Here is a 17,502-nt window from a genome sequence, read left to right on the forward strand (position 1 = left end):
TATAGTTCAACCAAAAAATATACTTAGTTATAAAGTTCATTATATTATAAAACACTGTGAAAGCTCTTTTACTATAACGCTAAGACAAAGCTAAAGCATTCTTCGTAGGAACTTTAAAGAAATTCCTAAAATACTCGAGGTGCTGTTATCTCAAACGGTTAACAATTTAATTTCGTCACAAAAGCGAAGCGAAGCGAATGTAAAATGTAAACAAGTTAAACAAACTTTGTTCTAACTTAAACATTGGATGAATCATTGTTTACAAGAAACTAGGAATTAATTGTTTTTGTGTGTTTGTTTTTGTTTATTCTGTTATATATTGTTATAAGCGGCTTGGAAAATATCGGATAGGTATAAGTTTATATATAGTATATAACAGTCATTAATAAAATTTTATTTAAATTATTTTTGAAAAAAAAAATCTACAGCTACAATAATTATAGTTCAAATCACACCAATTAAATATTTTTTTAGCTTCACCTTTCACAGCACAGGGAACCCAGTGCTGAGTCAATCCGTTCCTCACATTCTGCAAAGCGGTACTCAATACTGTTGTTCTTGTTATAATAAATAAAAATATTTCTTTCCTTCGAGTGGAAATGGAACCTACAACCGTCGCACTTAGAATCAGATACAATACCACTGCGACACCACACACTGATTTTGAAGATGTCTAAAAATATCAAAAGTCATTTCATTTAGAAAAGCCTTCCTCAAATAACTGTCAATTACTTAGGTACCTATATTGTTCCCTAAGGAGGATCTCATTTAACAACCTTCATTCCATATGCCTTTTATTTTCGCAGAAGTGGTGAACAAACAAATATCCAATATTCATATATTTACGCTAAAATATTGGATAATAACTACATTATCACATACATACGTCATACATGTTGATCCTTTTTTGAAGTCGGTTAAACTAAATTACATTTAAGAAAAACACTTCTCTTAAGTTACTATCATCATTGGGCTACTCTAAAAATCCTCCTTCCTACTAATATTATAAATGTGAAAGTTTATGCAATTGGAGGTTTGTTCCACTTGCACGCAAAAAGTACTAAACCGATTTAGATGAAACTTTACAATAATACAGCTTATACATCAAAATAATACAAGCTACAATTTATGTAAGGATTTTGTTTATTAAACCAATAAGTAAGAGCGGGTGAAGCCGGGCGTGGGACGCTAGTCATTTATAATATAGGGCCCCGTACAATTTCCTCATAAATTGTCTGGCCAAGTTTAATTTGCCGGTTGCCCAAACCGTTAAGTTCTCGATCATGATTCCATCAATCTAACGCTCGGCTATCTCTTCCGTTAACAGGATTCATTATCATTAAAGCTGTTATCATATAAGCTTTTAACTCTTTAATTGGGGTTTAGTTACGTGGTGGGACGCTGCTCATGGGAGGATAGAGAAATAGATCAGTAGTTTATGGAGAAATAAGATACACATTTGTTAGTTTTTACGCAAATTTTTGCCAAATTTTTTAAACATTGTGTGTAAAGTTGTGAAACTGAACGCCGCGCTGAGTCTTATTACGGGATCTACTAAACGAAAATGATTCATTCCTCTGGCGAAAAATGGAATTCCTAACCATAATATTACCTACGGACAGAAGTTGTGCTGCTTTACGTGATGAAGTATACCCATTCCTGATACATAGACCAACCAAAACCAAAATAGTTTTACAATTCGAACTAATACTTCCTAAGATCGCATCACAAACAAACCAACTAAAAACAAAAGAAAAAATAATAGAGCACGTTTCAACACAAATCCAAATTATACTAATAATAGTTTCCTCAAACTCCATATAAATGAGGAGCACTACGGGAATAAAAAACAAACGCCGCCGTCATTTGTGACGCACTGTAATTATATAACCGAATGTCTGGAGATAATCCTTGACATTTATAACTTGCGTCGTTTGTTCTATGAGTTTATGAAAAATTGTGCACATTCCTCCTGTCGGCTTACACCTACTTACTTTTGGTGTTAAATCATTTTTCCATGTGAGAATGCAGCGCGAGATAAATTTTTGAGTCTTATTTTAGTGTGGGTATTATCTTTTCACATACACATATCTTTTTAATAAGCATTTTATAAATTTGCTGTAAAAATTGATTTTAAAATATTAATTTCGAAATATAAGCACCACGATCTCAATAAAATTCGATTTTTTTTATTAATTATTTCTTATTAAACGTACTAAAATAATTAGAAACCAATTTAACCCAAAACCGTACTACCCACATTTGGTACCTATCTATTCGTAATACTAAAACACACACACACATTTCATTCCATAGAAATGCATCGGAAAATCCAGAACGCTGGCGACGAACGCATGCATTATTAATACGCCATTTAAAGCTAACGTAAATGTTTACTTTGTCCACTATTGACTTTAGTGTGGTGGGGGCGACCGAAATTTATCTTTGCGAGTTTCAAAGTCATGCTACATTATGTTATGTCGGGTAAGTGGGGTTCGAGCGTTTGTTTGTTGAATGGGTAAAATGGTAATGAGTAAAATTAATTAAATAACTTAAAGAGTAAAATCAGAATGTTCACTCTCGATCTCGAAAATAGCATATTTATTACGTTCTTCATGCAACAGGATACGCAGAGAGAACCTAGTGTTAGACACTCCACTCCCCACTATCCGCCGAAATCTGGAGGCATTATGTATTGAGTGGCGGAACACAACGGCACACTTTGCCTTAACTCCCAGAGCAAAGAAGCGAAAATATTAAACACCTATATATAAAATATTTCTTCAAGTCAAGGAATCCTGTTCATTTGTTCAATTTGCATAATTACTTAAATGGAGTAGAAATTAACAAATGCAATATCTACGAATGATCCACCCACGTCACGGTCTATCCCGCATATAGCGGGCTATCAACCAAAGTACTAAAACAAATACATAATACACATGACCAAATATTCTTAAGCTGAGATTCGAATTGCCACCCGCCTGTATAACCAATTAGTAATATAAATGTAGTAATTAAATTTCCTTTAAAAAAACACCCCTACCATGACATAGTAGCGTCAACAAACAAATTTAGGAATCGGCAAGCGGGGCCTCGTTCACATTTGCGCCCTCTATGAATTATTAATTGTGCAAGGAACAATGTATTTACGTACGGCAACGGTATTTACATTTTAACACGTTTTGTACTATTTTTAAGTATTTGTTAGTGTTTTTTAGTTAAAAACCCAGAATTGTACCCTATTGTAATAATGACACAGTGGATTAGTTTCTAATTGCATATATAGTGGCTATGAGTTCGATCTATAGTCGAGGTAATATTTCATGTTTAAAACACTATAATTTTCTCGTTATGATGAACTAAAACATGACGTTAGGGTTAACGGTTAACGCAATTTAAAAACGACGGCACATGCGTCCGACTGTAAATGCGACAGTTGTAGATTAGATTCCCACTTGCTTGAGTGAAATATTAAATATTTTCATATCCTCGAGTAACGAGGCAAATCGCAGCGTTGAGTTCCGACTCAACACGTAATATCTCAAGAATTCACGGGAAAGTGATGAAGTGTCTACTACGTGCGCTATATAACTTGAAGCTAAAATAAAATAAATACTATTTATATTACAATAACGTCTTCTGCGAACTTGTGAGTGAGCTTCCCAATTTCATATCTCTAGTAAGGTGACTGTCACCGGACATACTTCAATGATTAAAGCATTTGCTAAAAATATGTTTTGAAATAAGATACATGAATGACGAAGCAAAGTTATAAGAAGATTTCAGTTATAGGAAGACACTAATATTAAGTTTAAACATTTTTTTTTTAAATGAAACCATCAATCTTCGTTCGAAAGAAAGAAAAAAATAGGCCGTCGTGGCTCAGGGAGACAAGTTTGCAACTGTAAACGTGACGGTTGTGGGTTGTGTGGGCTCAGGGGACTGAAGAATTTATTTTTCTTTTCCTCGGAATTTCTTGGGAACGAGGCAAAGTGTGGCGTTCAGTTCCGACCCAACACGTATCTGTCTTAAAACGTTATCAATACGTGGAAATTTTAATCCTACTTTATTTAAAACTTAATAAAATATTTCGCTATAATGTTAGATATTATAAAAATCTAAACATATTCAAATTATACGTATGGTAACAGCGTTAAATCGACGTCATATTCTTTTTGCTAACATATATAAAAGAGCAAAATAATCCCTATAAATATTAAGGTATATTATTATAATAATGTGCTAAATACAGGGTGTTCCAGAATTCCTTCAGCCAGTATAATTATAACGTACACTGTGTTTTCTTTTCCCCTATACTCAGGTTACGTAATGAGGGGCTTTAATTTTGTCGATAAATGAGATTTTGAAAGCGTTCTTAGAGCTGCGGCATAGTGTCTGACTTTAAGCGCGATGGTTGCGGGTTCGACACTTACGGGAGGGAATGGATTATTTGTATTTTCTCCCTCTGGTAAGAAGCTTGTGGTTGAATTTTGTGACTGTTAGGTATATAAAAAATCTCAATTTCAGTTTCAACTTCTTGCACACTTGATGATACAATAAAAAGAAGTGATGAACTTTACTCCAACAATTTTATAATATTACAAAATATATCAACATAATGACAAAGTTAGAAAACACTTAGTTAAAAAAATAATTCTTAACGTGATAATATTCAAAATAAAACAAATACATAATATAAATCAATATCGATAGTGTCCCCTAATCAAGTCACTATCTCTAATATTCCAAGAGGGCCACGCTAAAATAAAAACATCACTCAGACACATGCGGTGTCAGGTTGCACTATAGCGGAAAATAGCTCAATAATGAAAGGAAAGTGTTAGCCGACGTATAGTAATGAGTTTTTGTTTGTTAAATCATGCATTTTTTTAATTAGCGGAGAGATAGTGATGTGTTACTATACTCCACTTTCTGCTCAAATTTTGAGATATTAGGTGTTGAAGAGGAGAACACAATGTTCCGAAAATCAGTGTCGTCGGTATCCCTTAGTCCTATTACCAAAGCGACGATACGAAAATAATGTATTCCCTCCAGTGGGAATCCAACCCACAACCTTCACGTTTATCTAGATGCTATCCCACTAGGAAACGACAGTGTTATATTAAATTATTATTAAATTAATAAATTGATTAAGTAATTAACTACAATATTAATTTAAAAAATTTGAGGGATTATTTAAATAATATTTAAATTATTTTCATTTCGATAAATCAAACCTGTGACCACGTCGAAAGACAACAATGAAACCACTGCAGTCACACATACATAAGTGCATTAGACACAAAGACGGCACAATCTTCTAGTACATTCACTTGGAAAACTTAACTTTCTTTGATAAAAAATGATATTGCTTGAAGCGAATTGCTCTTAGCAATTACGAAACTAATTTAAAATTTTTATATTTTTAAAAGAAGTATATATTTCTTGGTTCTTTACTTTTAATGTTTGTTACAAATTTAATGCAATTTTATAATTTTCTAAGGCATTGCCGGCTAGTTTTTCTAAATCTTTTTTCTTGTACTTATATTCTATTTTTTTTTTTTAAATATTTTTAGAATACTGTAATGTTAATAACGCTCCCTTCCTAAGTTTCTGTACTAATTCAAAACATGTTCAGGAAGCGTAACTATTTTACAAGAGCGAATAATAAATTTAATAAATCATTTGTTTGAACGACGGAACTCAACGCCGCGCATAATCTTGCTTTATGATTAATAAACAAAATTACAATTTTCTTACAGATCCACCAGGTGCCCCATACATCGAAGGTTACGCTGAAGGGGAAACTGTGAGGCGTGGTCAGAGCCTAGAACTGGTCTGCAGAAGCCGAGGTGGTAACCCACCTGCTCAGCTCATTTGGTACAAAAATGGGGAACAAATAAGAATGGCTTACAGGTTGGTGAATAAAATAAAATATTTTAACTTCTTGGTAAAATAAGGAATTATTGGTCTTTTGATTTCTTAATCGCTGGTTCGAATCGAATTGTACTTTTTTTCTTTTAAATATGGGCCGAAAACCCTATTAACAAAAAGCAGTATGACTCTTTTTTCCATGTTGTGTGGTGTAACTCAACGCCGCACCACGCCGCACTATTTCGATGAGTGGGGAACGAACTCACAAACAAAAGAGTCTGTGTCTATTAGAATTGTAATTCTTCAGCATTTTATTTTCAAAATGTCAGTAACACTGCTCTAACGTTTCGTACGATACTATAGCGCTTCGCAACGCGGCCACCATGTTATTAAGATAAACTGCCTTTTGTACTAGATTCAGTACCCAATTAAAAACTTTAAATGCATTACATGTGTAATTATGAGGCAGTCAAGACTATAAATGCGATGGATATAGGTTCAATCCCCCCTTACGTAAGGAAGGAAACAATTCAATACATCTTCATTTTCTCGCTCTTGTAGATAAAGAGCGGCGTTGAGTTCCGCCACTTAAGGAGCAGTGTCTCGGCAGAAATGTTGAACAGAGTCTTAACACTTAGTTCTCTCGGCTTACCTTCCTATGTTATTAGGGAAAAAGCGTTTGCTTTGGTAAAATTCAAACGTACTCCTATTATATTTATTCAAGCTTATTCCAATTTATTGATGTAGAATAACTCCAAACAATAATATTGTTGTAAGTTACACAAAACAAATAAAACTACTTTGAAATTACATGAAAATTTACATATTTATTGAATATATATAATTACTATTTCGTAGAATATTTCGTAGAATATTTCGGGAAACTACCACACGGGTCACCTGTAGCATTAGGGGTGCCACAAGGCTCTATTCTGGGTCCGTTTTTGTTCCTTTTGTACATTAATGACTTACCTCACCTTATGAGAGATATCTGTGAAATGGTGTTGTTTGCAGATGATACATCTTTAGTTTTTAAGGTTAATAGACAGCAATTGGAAATTGACGATGTAAACAATGCTCTTTCTAGGATATTGTGCTGGTTTAGTGCCAATAACTTGCTTTTAAATAGTAGTAAAACTAAATGTATCAGGTTCTTTACTAAGAATGTTCAACAAGTAGAAACCAGGGTTTTGATGAACAATAAGGAACTTAAAGTAGTTAATGAAACTGTTTTCTTAGGTATAACATTAGATGCTAAGTTACAATGGGGTCCGCATATAGAAACTTTATCTGGTAGACTTAGTTCGGCAGCGTATGCTGTCCGTAAGATTCGTCAACTGACCGATGTTGACACCGCGCGTTTAGTATACTTCAGCTATTTTCATAGCATTATGTCTTACGGCCTATTACTTTGGGGCAGTGCCGCTGACATAGATACCATTTTTGTGCTCCAAAAACGGGCTGTCCGAGCAGTCTATAAAATGGGTCCACGGGAGTCACTAAGGAATAAATTCAAAGACTTTAACATCCTCACACTACACTCCCAATATATTTACGACAACTTAGTATATGTGCATAAGAATATTAATAAATTTAATAAAAACAGTGACCTCCATCAATATAATTTAAGAAATAAAAATAAGCTTGCTGTGCCCTTCTCTAGGCTCCATAAAGTGTCTCACTCATTCGTAGGTCAAAGTATACACTTTTATAACAAACTTCCAAACGACGTGGTTAATTTATCACTGAATAAATTTAAAAAAGTGGTAAAGCACAGGCTCTGCCAAAAAGCATATTACTCTGTTAATGATTATGTTCGCGATAAAGATGTTTGGAAATGAGTTGCTCTATTTCTAAGTTAAAATTGTTAATTGTGATTTATAACAAATGTTGGCATTTAAAAAGAGTGGCCATGAGTTTCTTTGCCTGTATCTTCTCATGAGCTCAACCATTTGAACGGGCTTTTTTCAAGTCAAAATTGCACATTTTTTTTGGTTATTTTGTTTTCCATTTTTTTTTATCTTTTATGACATGTCCAAGTGAATGTTAAGCATTTTTATGGAATAAAGATATTTTGACTTTGACTTTGACTTGAATTATCTATTTGAAACTCAATAACAGTTCAATAACAACAAATAATTCAATTATTAACAAAATAACATAAAACAACATGAAATAAAAATGACGACGCTAAGGGGGTCGCCCCACACCACTAGACGGATCGTATTAAGCCGGCAACAGATAGGGATGTATCATGATTTATGTAGTACGTTTAGTGATGTAACTTAACATTATATCGGTTTTTATTGCTTTTAGTTATCTAATGAGGGTTTTTATTGTTAAGCTGTATGCTAAATCTTTGCATTCTCCTTTTCCATACTAACAAAGATATTGTGAACAAAATAGCGGAACTTAACGCCTCAGTTAATCTTACTAAAAATAAGAAGAAATATTTATATTACTAACAAATAAATCTATAAAGATTATAATATATCTATAATTTCTATTCGAACCTCCCTGTGCTGAGTGACTTAACTAACTGTAAAATCACAGTTTTTCCTCACTACTGTCCATAAAAGATAATATCTAAAACCAATTTACTTCAGCGATCTTCGAAATAACCTTATAATTGAGCTAAAACGCAAAAATAATCTGAACAATGCCATCTCCATATATTACTTCTTACAACATACGTTATTTAAATAATGCATGCAAATGACTGTGTTACACCGCAAAGCCAATTCCCTAGGAAATGCTATTTTCTTTCAAGACCTCTCAAAATTTTATGTTAGTCGAATACCTATATGTATAGGATATAAAAATATATTATTTTTCTTGGTACATTTCTCATATTTTGTGATTTAGGTTTTTCTAGTAACTAGTAGTAGGGTGTTCTAGTTTTTTTTTTGTTAGATGATGGTAAGTAACACATCTCTTCTTTAAATAGATCTAACGTTTATTATTTTAATGTAAAAAACATTACAACATAAATAATAAAAAACTAAACAATCGCCCGATTTATTTACCTGCAAAAAATAAAATAAAAACATCGATATTCATCCACTACCCACATTATATCGATACTTGCGCCTATTTAAAACAAACATCACTTGTAAAATTGTATTAAGACGCGCCTACCGACGACGGGAAACTGATTTATACGACGCTAACTGCACTACCTGACGTTATAACGTTATCGATTTTATTGCATACCACGTTACGTTACTTTTGTAGTGGCGTATGATAGATGTGTTAGTGAGTGGACTAGATATGTAAGGCGCAGGTCGCAAGTATATAATTAAAGTAATAGTTTATTTTTTATTTATTTTTTTACTGTAGACTAAATTATTTATTTGTTATGTCGATTAATTCTGTTCGTTGTCCTTTATTGATTGATATATTCCGTTCTCTGTACTATGATTATTTTAGGCTTAACATAACTAACAGCAAACGTCACGTTGGTGGGTTCCATTCTCACAGATTCCACTCTCTACGACAACAAGACAAAGGGCGGCGTTAATTAATCTTGAAAATTGAGTGTAAATGGTCAACAGAGTATATGTTGTTAGTAGTTTCCAAAATATTTATTATTTTCACTTATTCGCTCTGCAAAAGCTCCGTGTTGACTTCCTCCACGTAACGTCCCGAGAATTCAGTAAAAAAAGGGAAACGAATTGTGTTAACACAGGTTTCCAGGTTCCCTTTGCCTGCCTTGTTGCTATGCGCGGAATACAGCGAGAACTTAATTAAAAGGAGTACTATAGTATTATAAATAGGAAAATATTATAAATACAAAGCGTATATTTATATCAATTGTAGTAATGTAGTGGTTTACAATTTTAAATAATACCTATTGTAAGGGTCCAAGCAGAATAGGGCCTCTTGTAACTGATTGTATCACACAGTGTGTTGCTTCCGGTTTACTTCTCTAGTAGTTCATAGTTTGATAGCAATAAAAAGTATTAATGTAAGGTCTTGTAATGGACTTCGAGTACTATTTTGAGAATATTTTATATTTATAGCTTGATTAACATCGATAATATAGTCCATAGGCTGAGTCGACAAATGAACTATTGAACATAAAAACATTATTTCATTTCGAACCAGTTCCTGAGATTTGTCGTTTACAAAGACAGACCCTTTAGCTTCACAGTAATGATATAAATAGAGCAACTTACCTAATCAGCCCATACAAAAAGTGTTTCTGGATTTTATATACATCGCATGTTACATGGCGGAGCACATCATCGCAATGATATATTATTTATTGTAGGTAATATCTATAAATAGACACATAGTGAAGATCGGTGCTTTATACTAAAAATTTTAATATCAAAATCTATAAATATCGTCTGTAGCCGAATTATGGTAATTAAGGAGAACTTTTTCTCGATTTTTACCATGAAATACCTACCAGAAAATAACGTAAAATAATACGAAAAAACCCAACATCTGATTTACAATGTAATAACAAATGTACAAAGTTGCTGATAACTGCACACAACAACCGTATAAAATACGTTACGAGCCAATAAAAGCAATTGATAGAGCCCCACGCAGTATGTATGTATGTATGCTCTATAGCTAATGTAATATGGAGTTTCGGAGTTATACGTAATTGCGAATAATTTAAGGGCGATACAGACATTCATTTAGAGATTTTCAATACGTTGGCTTATTTGTATGAACCATACAAACTTTTGGATACTTCTTGTTATGTGTTTGGTCAATATGTGTATTATGGGTTGGATTTTATTGTTAAATATTGGTATTGGTTTAAAATTTGGTGAAAATTTCCGATGTAATTTATTATTAAATTCTCTGTTAAACCATCAAACAATTTTCCTTAAAATATGAGAATCTAACGCTGCTTATGGAGTGGAAATATTAACTTTTGTGTTATACTTTCGCCATTTTTTACATTTTTTTACTTTTTTATTTTAGCTTAAAAGGGAAGTAGAGCTGATTAGGCTGAGGGAACCTAGTGTTAAGAGGGAACATTACATTTTAAGTAAACTTAACTATTAGCCGTAATAGATTTTAGATTTAAAGCCCATTATTATTGTATTAATTTTGCAAAAAAATATAGTATTAATTTTTTCTAGCTTGCCTTGTGTCTTGTTACTGAGTATGAAAATAATTATTTACCCCAACTGGGAATCGAAATCACAACCGTCGCGCACCCTCAATACTAACGTTAACAAATGCTTCCCAAAAAATATAATCGTACATGCAAAATAAAAACAAGTTCCTTTTTTTCCTGAAATCGGTAAAAATTTCATTAGATACCAATAAATAGATCTAACCCTAAGCTACAGTAAGGCCTCCCTAAAGATTTGTGATTCTACATCGAATAAATTCGAACGGGGCATTCTCATTTCCTGTCCTTTGGACGTAATGCGATTATGTATTTGTGATAGAAAAAAAAATATTATTAAGTTTATTTTTGCTTAGATTTTAGAAATCAGTGATGTTGAATAAGTCTGATCTATCAAGGTGGTCGTGGATACAAATTTGGTATGACATCTTTAAGTCCATTCAGATAAAGTAGTGGCTCACGCTCACTACTAGTGCTCTTATTTTTTTATGGTAATACAATGCGAAGTGAAACATGTAAGTACCCTTAGATGGCGTACCATGTCTAAAACATAAATAATTAAATCGAACATACTCTACAAAACATATATTCCTTACACATCACCACTCAACCACTCGGCACTCACCATATTTAATTTGCCAAAGCAACGTTTTTCCATTCGGTCTTCATTCGAGTTCGCATTTTTTTTGACACCTTTGACTAAATCGCTATAACGTCAGGGCGGGCTTTCAGGATTAATCTTACTTTGATCTCCCCTGGCCTCCCCTGGCCTAAATATTTCCGTTCCGTTAAAAGGAAAAAGTGCAATTAAGAGCTAAAAATAAAATATTCAGTGTTTTCTATCAGACGGGGGACTCATTAGATTATGGGAGTTAAAAGACTTGAGTTTAATTAAGCGATAGACTGATATAATTCTATTTTATTTTGGTATACAAATTTTGATTTATATAATTATAAGCTTCTAATTTTGCTTTGAAGAAATTAATAATTTACAAAATTTGATGCATATCGTAAATTTCACATACATATTATACTTACTAATCTGTGGCGGTCCACATTGAAAACGTGATTTTTTTTTTCCTTTTCAGTCCGATCTGAATACTAATTCGTTCTCTTACAAATTAATCTACATTTATTTCTTTATTTTGATCCGTCGAACAAATAACAAAATCAAATCTTCATCCGTGCTGTATATTTAATACAGTCTAATTGTACATTATTTTAGCTTAACAGTCTATTCCAAATATACATACCCCACTCTTTCTCGAATTTTCGAGGCACAGTGTGTTGACTGGTGAAACTCAACACCTCGCTTTGCCTTATTATCTTTTACTTGTAACCTTTGGAGGAAATTAAATAAGAATAAATAATATATGATTCCCCAGTGGGAATTGATCCTACAGCAGTGGTACCACTGCGCCACCACTGCCTCAGTAGGTACAAGTAATTTCTCCAATCAACGGTCTACGATATGCTACGAGCATGTTAGAACTTCTCAAGCGATAATCTAAATATAAAGTTCGTCTCGAAATCTAAATGTAAGCAAGTTTCGTAGATGACTTGATCTCAGTTCCAGAATGTTGTAATTAAAATTAAACTAAATCATATTTGATGTTGATTGGAAAAGCGATGGTTGTGGGTTCGATTCTTACTTAAATAAATTATTGTCGTTGTCGTGTCGCGGGGGTTGTGTTCTGTCAGCTAGACAACCGAGGATTTCTGCAAACTCAATTTCGCTTATGATTAGAAAAACATTATGGCAGTGCAAATATATATATAAAAAAATATTTTTTTGTATCAAAAGAAGAAAGAATTTAGTGAGAAGTCACTACGTCTTCGATATTTTACATTTTTTTATAAATTGGGGCTTGTGAATTTATAATGCTGAAATTTTACAAATCCCAAATGAATTAGTAAGATCAAAAAAATTTGATTAGAAAAGTTAAAAAAAATGAGTGTCAAATCACGTGACAGTGAACGAGGCGGTAGAGACCGTACCGTTTGGCGCTCTGTTCTCTCTGACTACTAAAACTACTGAATTGCCTCCACCTACCATGTGAATACAAACCAAAAAGTTCAGAATTATAAAAGTTACACAATTCCAGATAAGAAATATATCGTGAATTTCATTAAAAAACACCATATTATAGAGCTCGAGGCGATCTTGATCGTAAAAATGTCAACAGTCCATTGTGGAGGGCACATTACGTCGATATCGACTATCGATAAGCCATTACTGGTACATCACTATTGATGTATGGTTTTTTTAATGTTTTATGTCTTTTTTCTTCGTAATTTATGCGTGCGCTAGTGATGTGCGTCTGATGTATTGAGCGTTAAAGTCTTTGGTAAAGTCAATACATTACTTATATGTATAGGTTCTTCTGGAATAGCAGCACAGCGTCTGAATGTAAGCGTGGCTATTGGGGGTTCGATTCTAACTCGGGGAAATGAATTATTTTCATTATTATTTTGGTAACAATACAATACATATGTTCAGCCATTTACTGAAATATACCTATAATTTTTTTATTTTTACTTAGATAACATTTTTCATCAACAACTTTGTACAAAAATCTATATCGGTATCGTAGCTCAACGCCGCGCGGAGCAACAACCGACGTGCAGTCACACGCTTGTGCCACTGCGCCACGACTACAAGTTACCCCATATCTATACTAATATAATAAAGCGGAAGAGTTTGTTTGTTTGTTTGTTTGTTTGTTTGTTTGTTTGTTTGTTTGTTTGTTTGAACGCTAAGATCTCTGGATCTACTGGATCGATTTACTTTGTTTTTGTTTTGTATGAAAGCTGCATTCTTCAGAAGTGCTATAGGTTATATAACATTACATTACACGTATATACTAATAAATTAAAATACTTTCTAATTTGACATGCAATTTATTCTGCCATGTTATTAACAACCGTCGTCGCTACGCGACCGCGTTCGTTACCGCGTCATTTTGATATTCATCCTTATGAAAATAAATGTAATAGTCACTTTTAGCATTTTATCTAGATTGAAATTATATTTTGTATAGAAATTATATTCTTATATTTCAAGCAGGCGTAGCCGCGTCCGGGTCCGCTAGTTACTACATATAATCCCACATAAGCCCATATTACCGCTCACGTATAATGGTAATCAACGATTACCGTAATACCCACACTTGACGTTCACAAAAACGCTGAACATGATAAATGATCCAGGGATTACCGACGGGTCAAACTTCGATTCTTGCGCTAAGCCGCAAATTCTTATATGTCTTATCCTTGATTCTTTCATAGTTTCCCGTTTCCCTTTTTCCGTTTGAGTTTGTTTTAGGTACGTGAGTAGTTTTTTATTAGTTTCAAATTAGTAATATTGTCGTTTCGTTGGTTTGCTTAAGAAAATGAATAATGAGGAACTGTTATATATGACGAACTAAAATTTTAATAAGATTTAGTTCCTCTTGGTTTTCCTTGCTATTTTCAAATTCGTAATATGTAGGTAATTTTGTTCACCAAGAAATTAAAAATAATTATATTATGTTGGTACTATAGAAGTGGAAAAGTCTGTGAGACAGACCACCCGTCATCACAAGTATATTAACTTCATTTTGATATGAATATATCAACTAACTAAATACATAGTATTCAGTAACTAATTTTATCTATCTCGAGAGATTTTGTAAAAGCACTAACATTTACAGAGATAAATAATAAAATACCTTACTGAATACCTAACTTACGTAAGCTCTATTTGCAGACAAAGGAATATCTAAGATATTAACGCATACAGATATTCTATTCCTATTTAGACGTCGAGATCGCTTGGTACAGGTGGAAAAATTATATTTTATATATGAACTTTTATTTGAGGCCACTCGTGGCTTAGGAGCACAAAATATAAGTGTAAACGCAACTGGTTGTGAGTACGATCCCCACTCGAGGAAATAGAATATTTATTTAAATTTATAATTTCATTTCATCGCTCTGGTGTAGAGGCAAAGCGCGGCAAAGTGCGGCGTTGAGTTCCTCCATGCCTCCAGAATTTGGCGGCATATGACCTGTGCCTACCCTGAAAAATATTTAAATAATAATCATAATTTAAATTAACCGCTTCAAGCTCACAACTTGGCCCCATCGTAATAGAATACAGGGTATAAACGTTTTTCTTTGTAAGACTACACTGAACAAAATTACTCGAAGACGCCAGAGGAAAAGTTTAATGGCAGGATTGCTTCTAAGAATCCTGTATTTTTGTGCTACAGTTCTCAATTTTCTTTATATACCTTTTATACAAAAAATACTGTTTAATATCTAAATTGACGTAGTTTTTGTTACTTATTATATATTTCAATTCGGAATTAAATATGTAAATTTCCTTCCGTTGGTAGCAAGATAAGCGCGGCGTTGAAATACGCCACTCAATACGCGAAATTCTCATCTTGAAAATTGAGTGCAAAGAGGGGAAAATTTTCTTCGCATTAGGTTCCCAGTGACTACCCTGGTAACAAACATCTTCTCTCTCATCGCATCCTTGAATTTTATTATTTTTAAAGATGTATATTATATTTTACAAATTCTGGAATCTATATGAAAAACTAAGCACCTATTCTGCTATATGAGGGATTCAGCGTGAAGATAAAAAACATAGATAACCTTACAATATGGCCCAGACTAGACTAATGTACACAGATAATAACTTTTAATATTTAAAAAATGGTTCTTACACAAGAAAAATGGATGATTAATGAAAAAAATAGTTAAAACCTAACCTTGGTTGGAAGTTTAATATATCATGCGGGAGGAAACTTTTATCAGACAACGCCAAGTTTCGGAGTCCTCATAAATCTTGATGTATAAAGATGAATTTCTTTAAAGCGCGAGAACGATTTGCTTTTTCTAACGACTACATGTTAGGGCATTTGTTCTTTTGGTTTATTTTTGAATATATTTTGGGACGTGAAGTGGAAATTACGCTATGATTCTTCTCTATTTGTATATAGCAGGGTAGTCAGCGAATAGTGAGTGAAAGACACTACATCCCCTAAGCACCGCCCAATTGTCAAGGCATTGTGTGTAGAATGGCGGAACTTACCGCCGCGCTTTGTCTTATTACCACAGCAAGGAAATGAAAATAATTAGTTCTTCCCAGTAGGAATTGAACCCACAACCGTCGCGTTTACGTTCATACGCTGTGCCACTGCGCCACGATGGCCTCACCTTACAACATGTACATACATGTTGTATCTACCTCTATAATACGTATAAAATAAAACAAAACCTACAAAGCCAAAAACAAAAGTTAGTATAACATAAAACAAAATTTCGATTTAACTTATTCAGTGTACATTACACTTGATCGAAGTTAAACGCCGCAGTTTGAAAAGAAAATACGTTCTTCAGTTTTCGAGTTCGGAATTCGATGAAACCGTATCGTTTACTTATAAAAATAAAATATACGTATAGGTACGTACGTACCTACATCTGGGTATGGCGTAGTATAATTTAAGAATAAAAAAGAAGGTTCACGGTTTATGTTTATGAAAATTTTGTATTGTGACATTCATTCTCTACTTTCTCTACTTTCCTAAATCCAACACATAGCGTATTGAGTGGCGGAACTTAACACCGCGAATGTCTTGATAGTGAAGGGAGATGTAAAATAATTGAAACTTATAACCATAGTTGTAGGCCGTATCCCGCATATAGCAGGGTAGACAGAAGGAGCCTATTGATAAATACACTACGCTCCCCACTTTCCACCGCATTCTGGAGACATTGCGTGTTGAGTAGCGAAACCAAGGCAAGGCCACACTAAAACTCGATACTAGAGAAAGAAGTAAAAATATTAAATATTTCACTTTCTCGAGTTGGAATCTAACTCAGTCGCGTTTACAGTCACACAGCCCCTGCGTCTATTAGACTAGCTTTTATAAGCTGTCAAGATAGCTAAATGTTGAAATAATAACATTCTACACAGATATTATACTTCGAAGAGTTATATTACAGAGGATTTACTCTTAAAAACATTCTCACAGTTGAGATTAAGTAATAAATAACGCCTCAGAAAATTTAGAGAGAATTTTATAATAAGGTTATAAGTTGGAAGCGGAAGCGACTTTATTATAATAAAATATTTTTATTACATATTTCAAAGAAAAAATACATATTACTTAGGAAAAAATAAATATGAAAATAATATATCTGTGTTGTTGATGTCGTTGTAGACGATATCGCCTTTAAGTGTAATAAATATCCACTGTCTAATATTGCATTGAAGTACTGAAATCTTCTACTTTTTTTTTTTTACTTTTACACATATTTTGTCATTTGATATGAGTAGATAATATAAAATAAAATGAAGGGCTGGTCGATTTTCCGCTTTTTGTATTAATAGGCGTTATATGTTTTAAACACGAAAATCAATGTTACTTTCATCCAATTACTTTCATCTCAACGTCACCTCGACAATTTTTCAAATGACAAGATATTCCATACAAAAGCATATCTCATTAAAAGAAAATAACATTTATCAACAC

At 33.2% G+C, this 17,502-nt stretch overlaps 1 protein-coding gene across 2 annotated transcripts in view; it reads left to right on the top strand.

Moving 5' to 3' along the window:
• The window catches only part of sns (nephrin adhesion molecule sticks and stones), a 177,564-nt gene that overhangs the window by 102,155 nt on the left and 57,907 nt on the right, over positions 1–17,502 (top strand). For both annotated transcript variants that reach the window (XM_085200068.1, XM_085199980.1), the window contains exon 8: positions 5,766–5,919. In XM_085200068.1, coding sequence (XP_085056194.1) covers positions 5,766–5,919 — 154 coding nt within the window. The remainder of the gene's footprint in view (positions 1–5,765; positions 5,920–17,502) is intronic.

Source organism: Heliconius melpomene, chromosome 1 (genome assembly GCF_056956725.1).
Source record: "Heliconius melpomene rosina isolate 202511_hmr_F chromosome 1, ASM5695672v1, whole genome shotgun sequence".
Taxonomy (NCBI): domain Eukaryota; kingdom Metazoa; phylum Arthropoda; class Insecta; order Lepidoptera; family Nymphalidae; genus Heliconius; species Heliconius melpomene.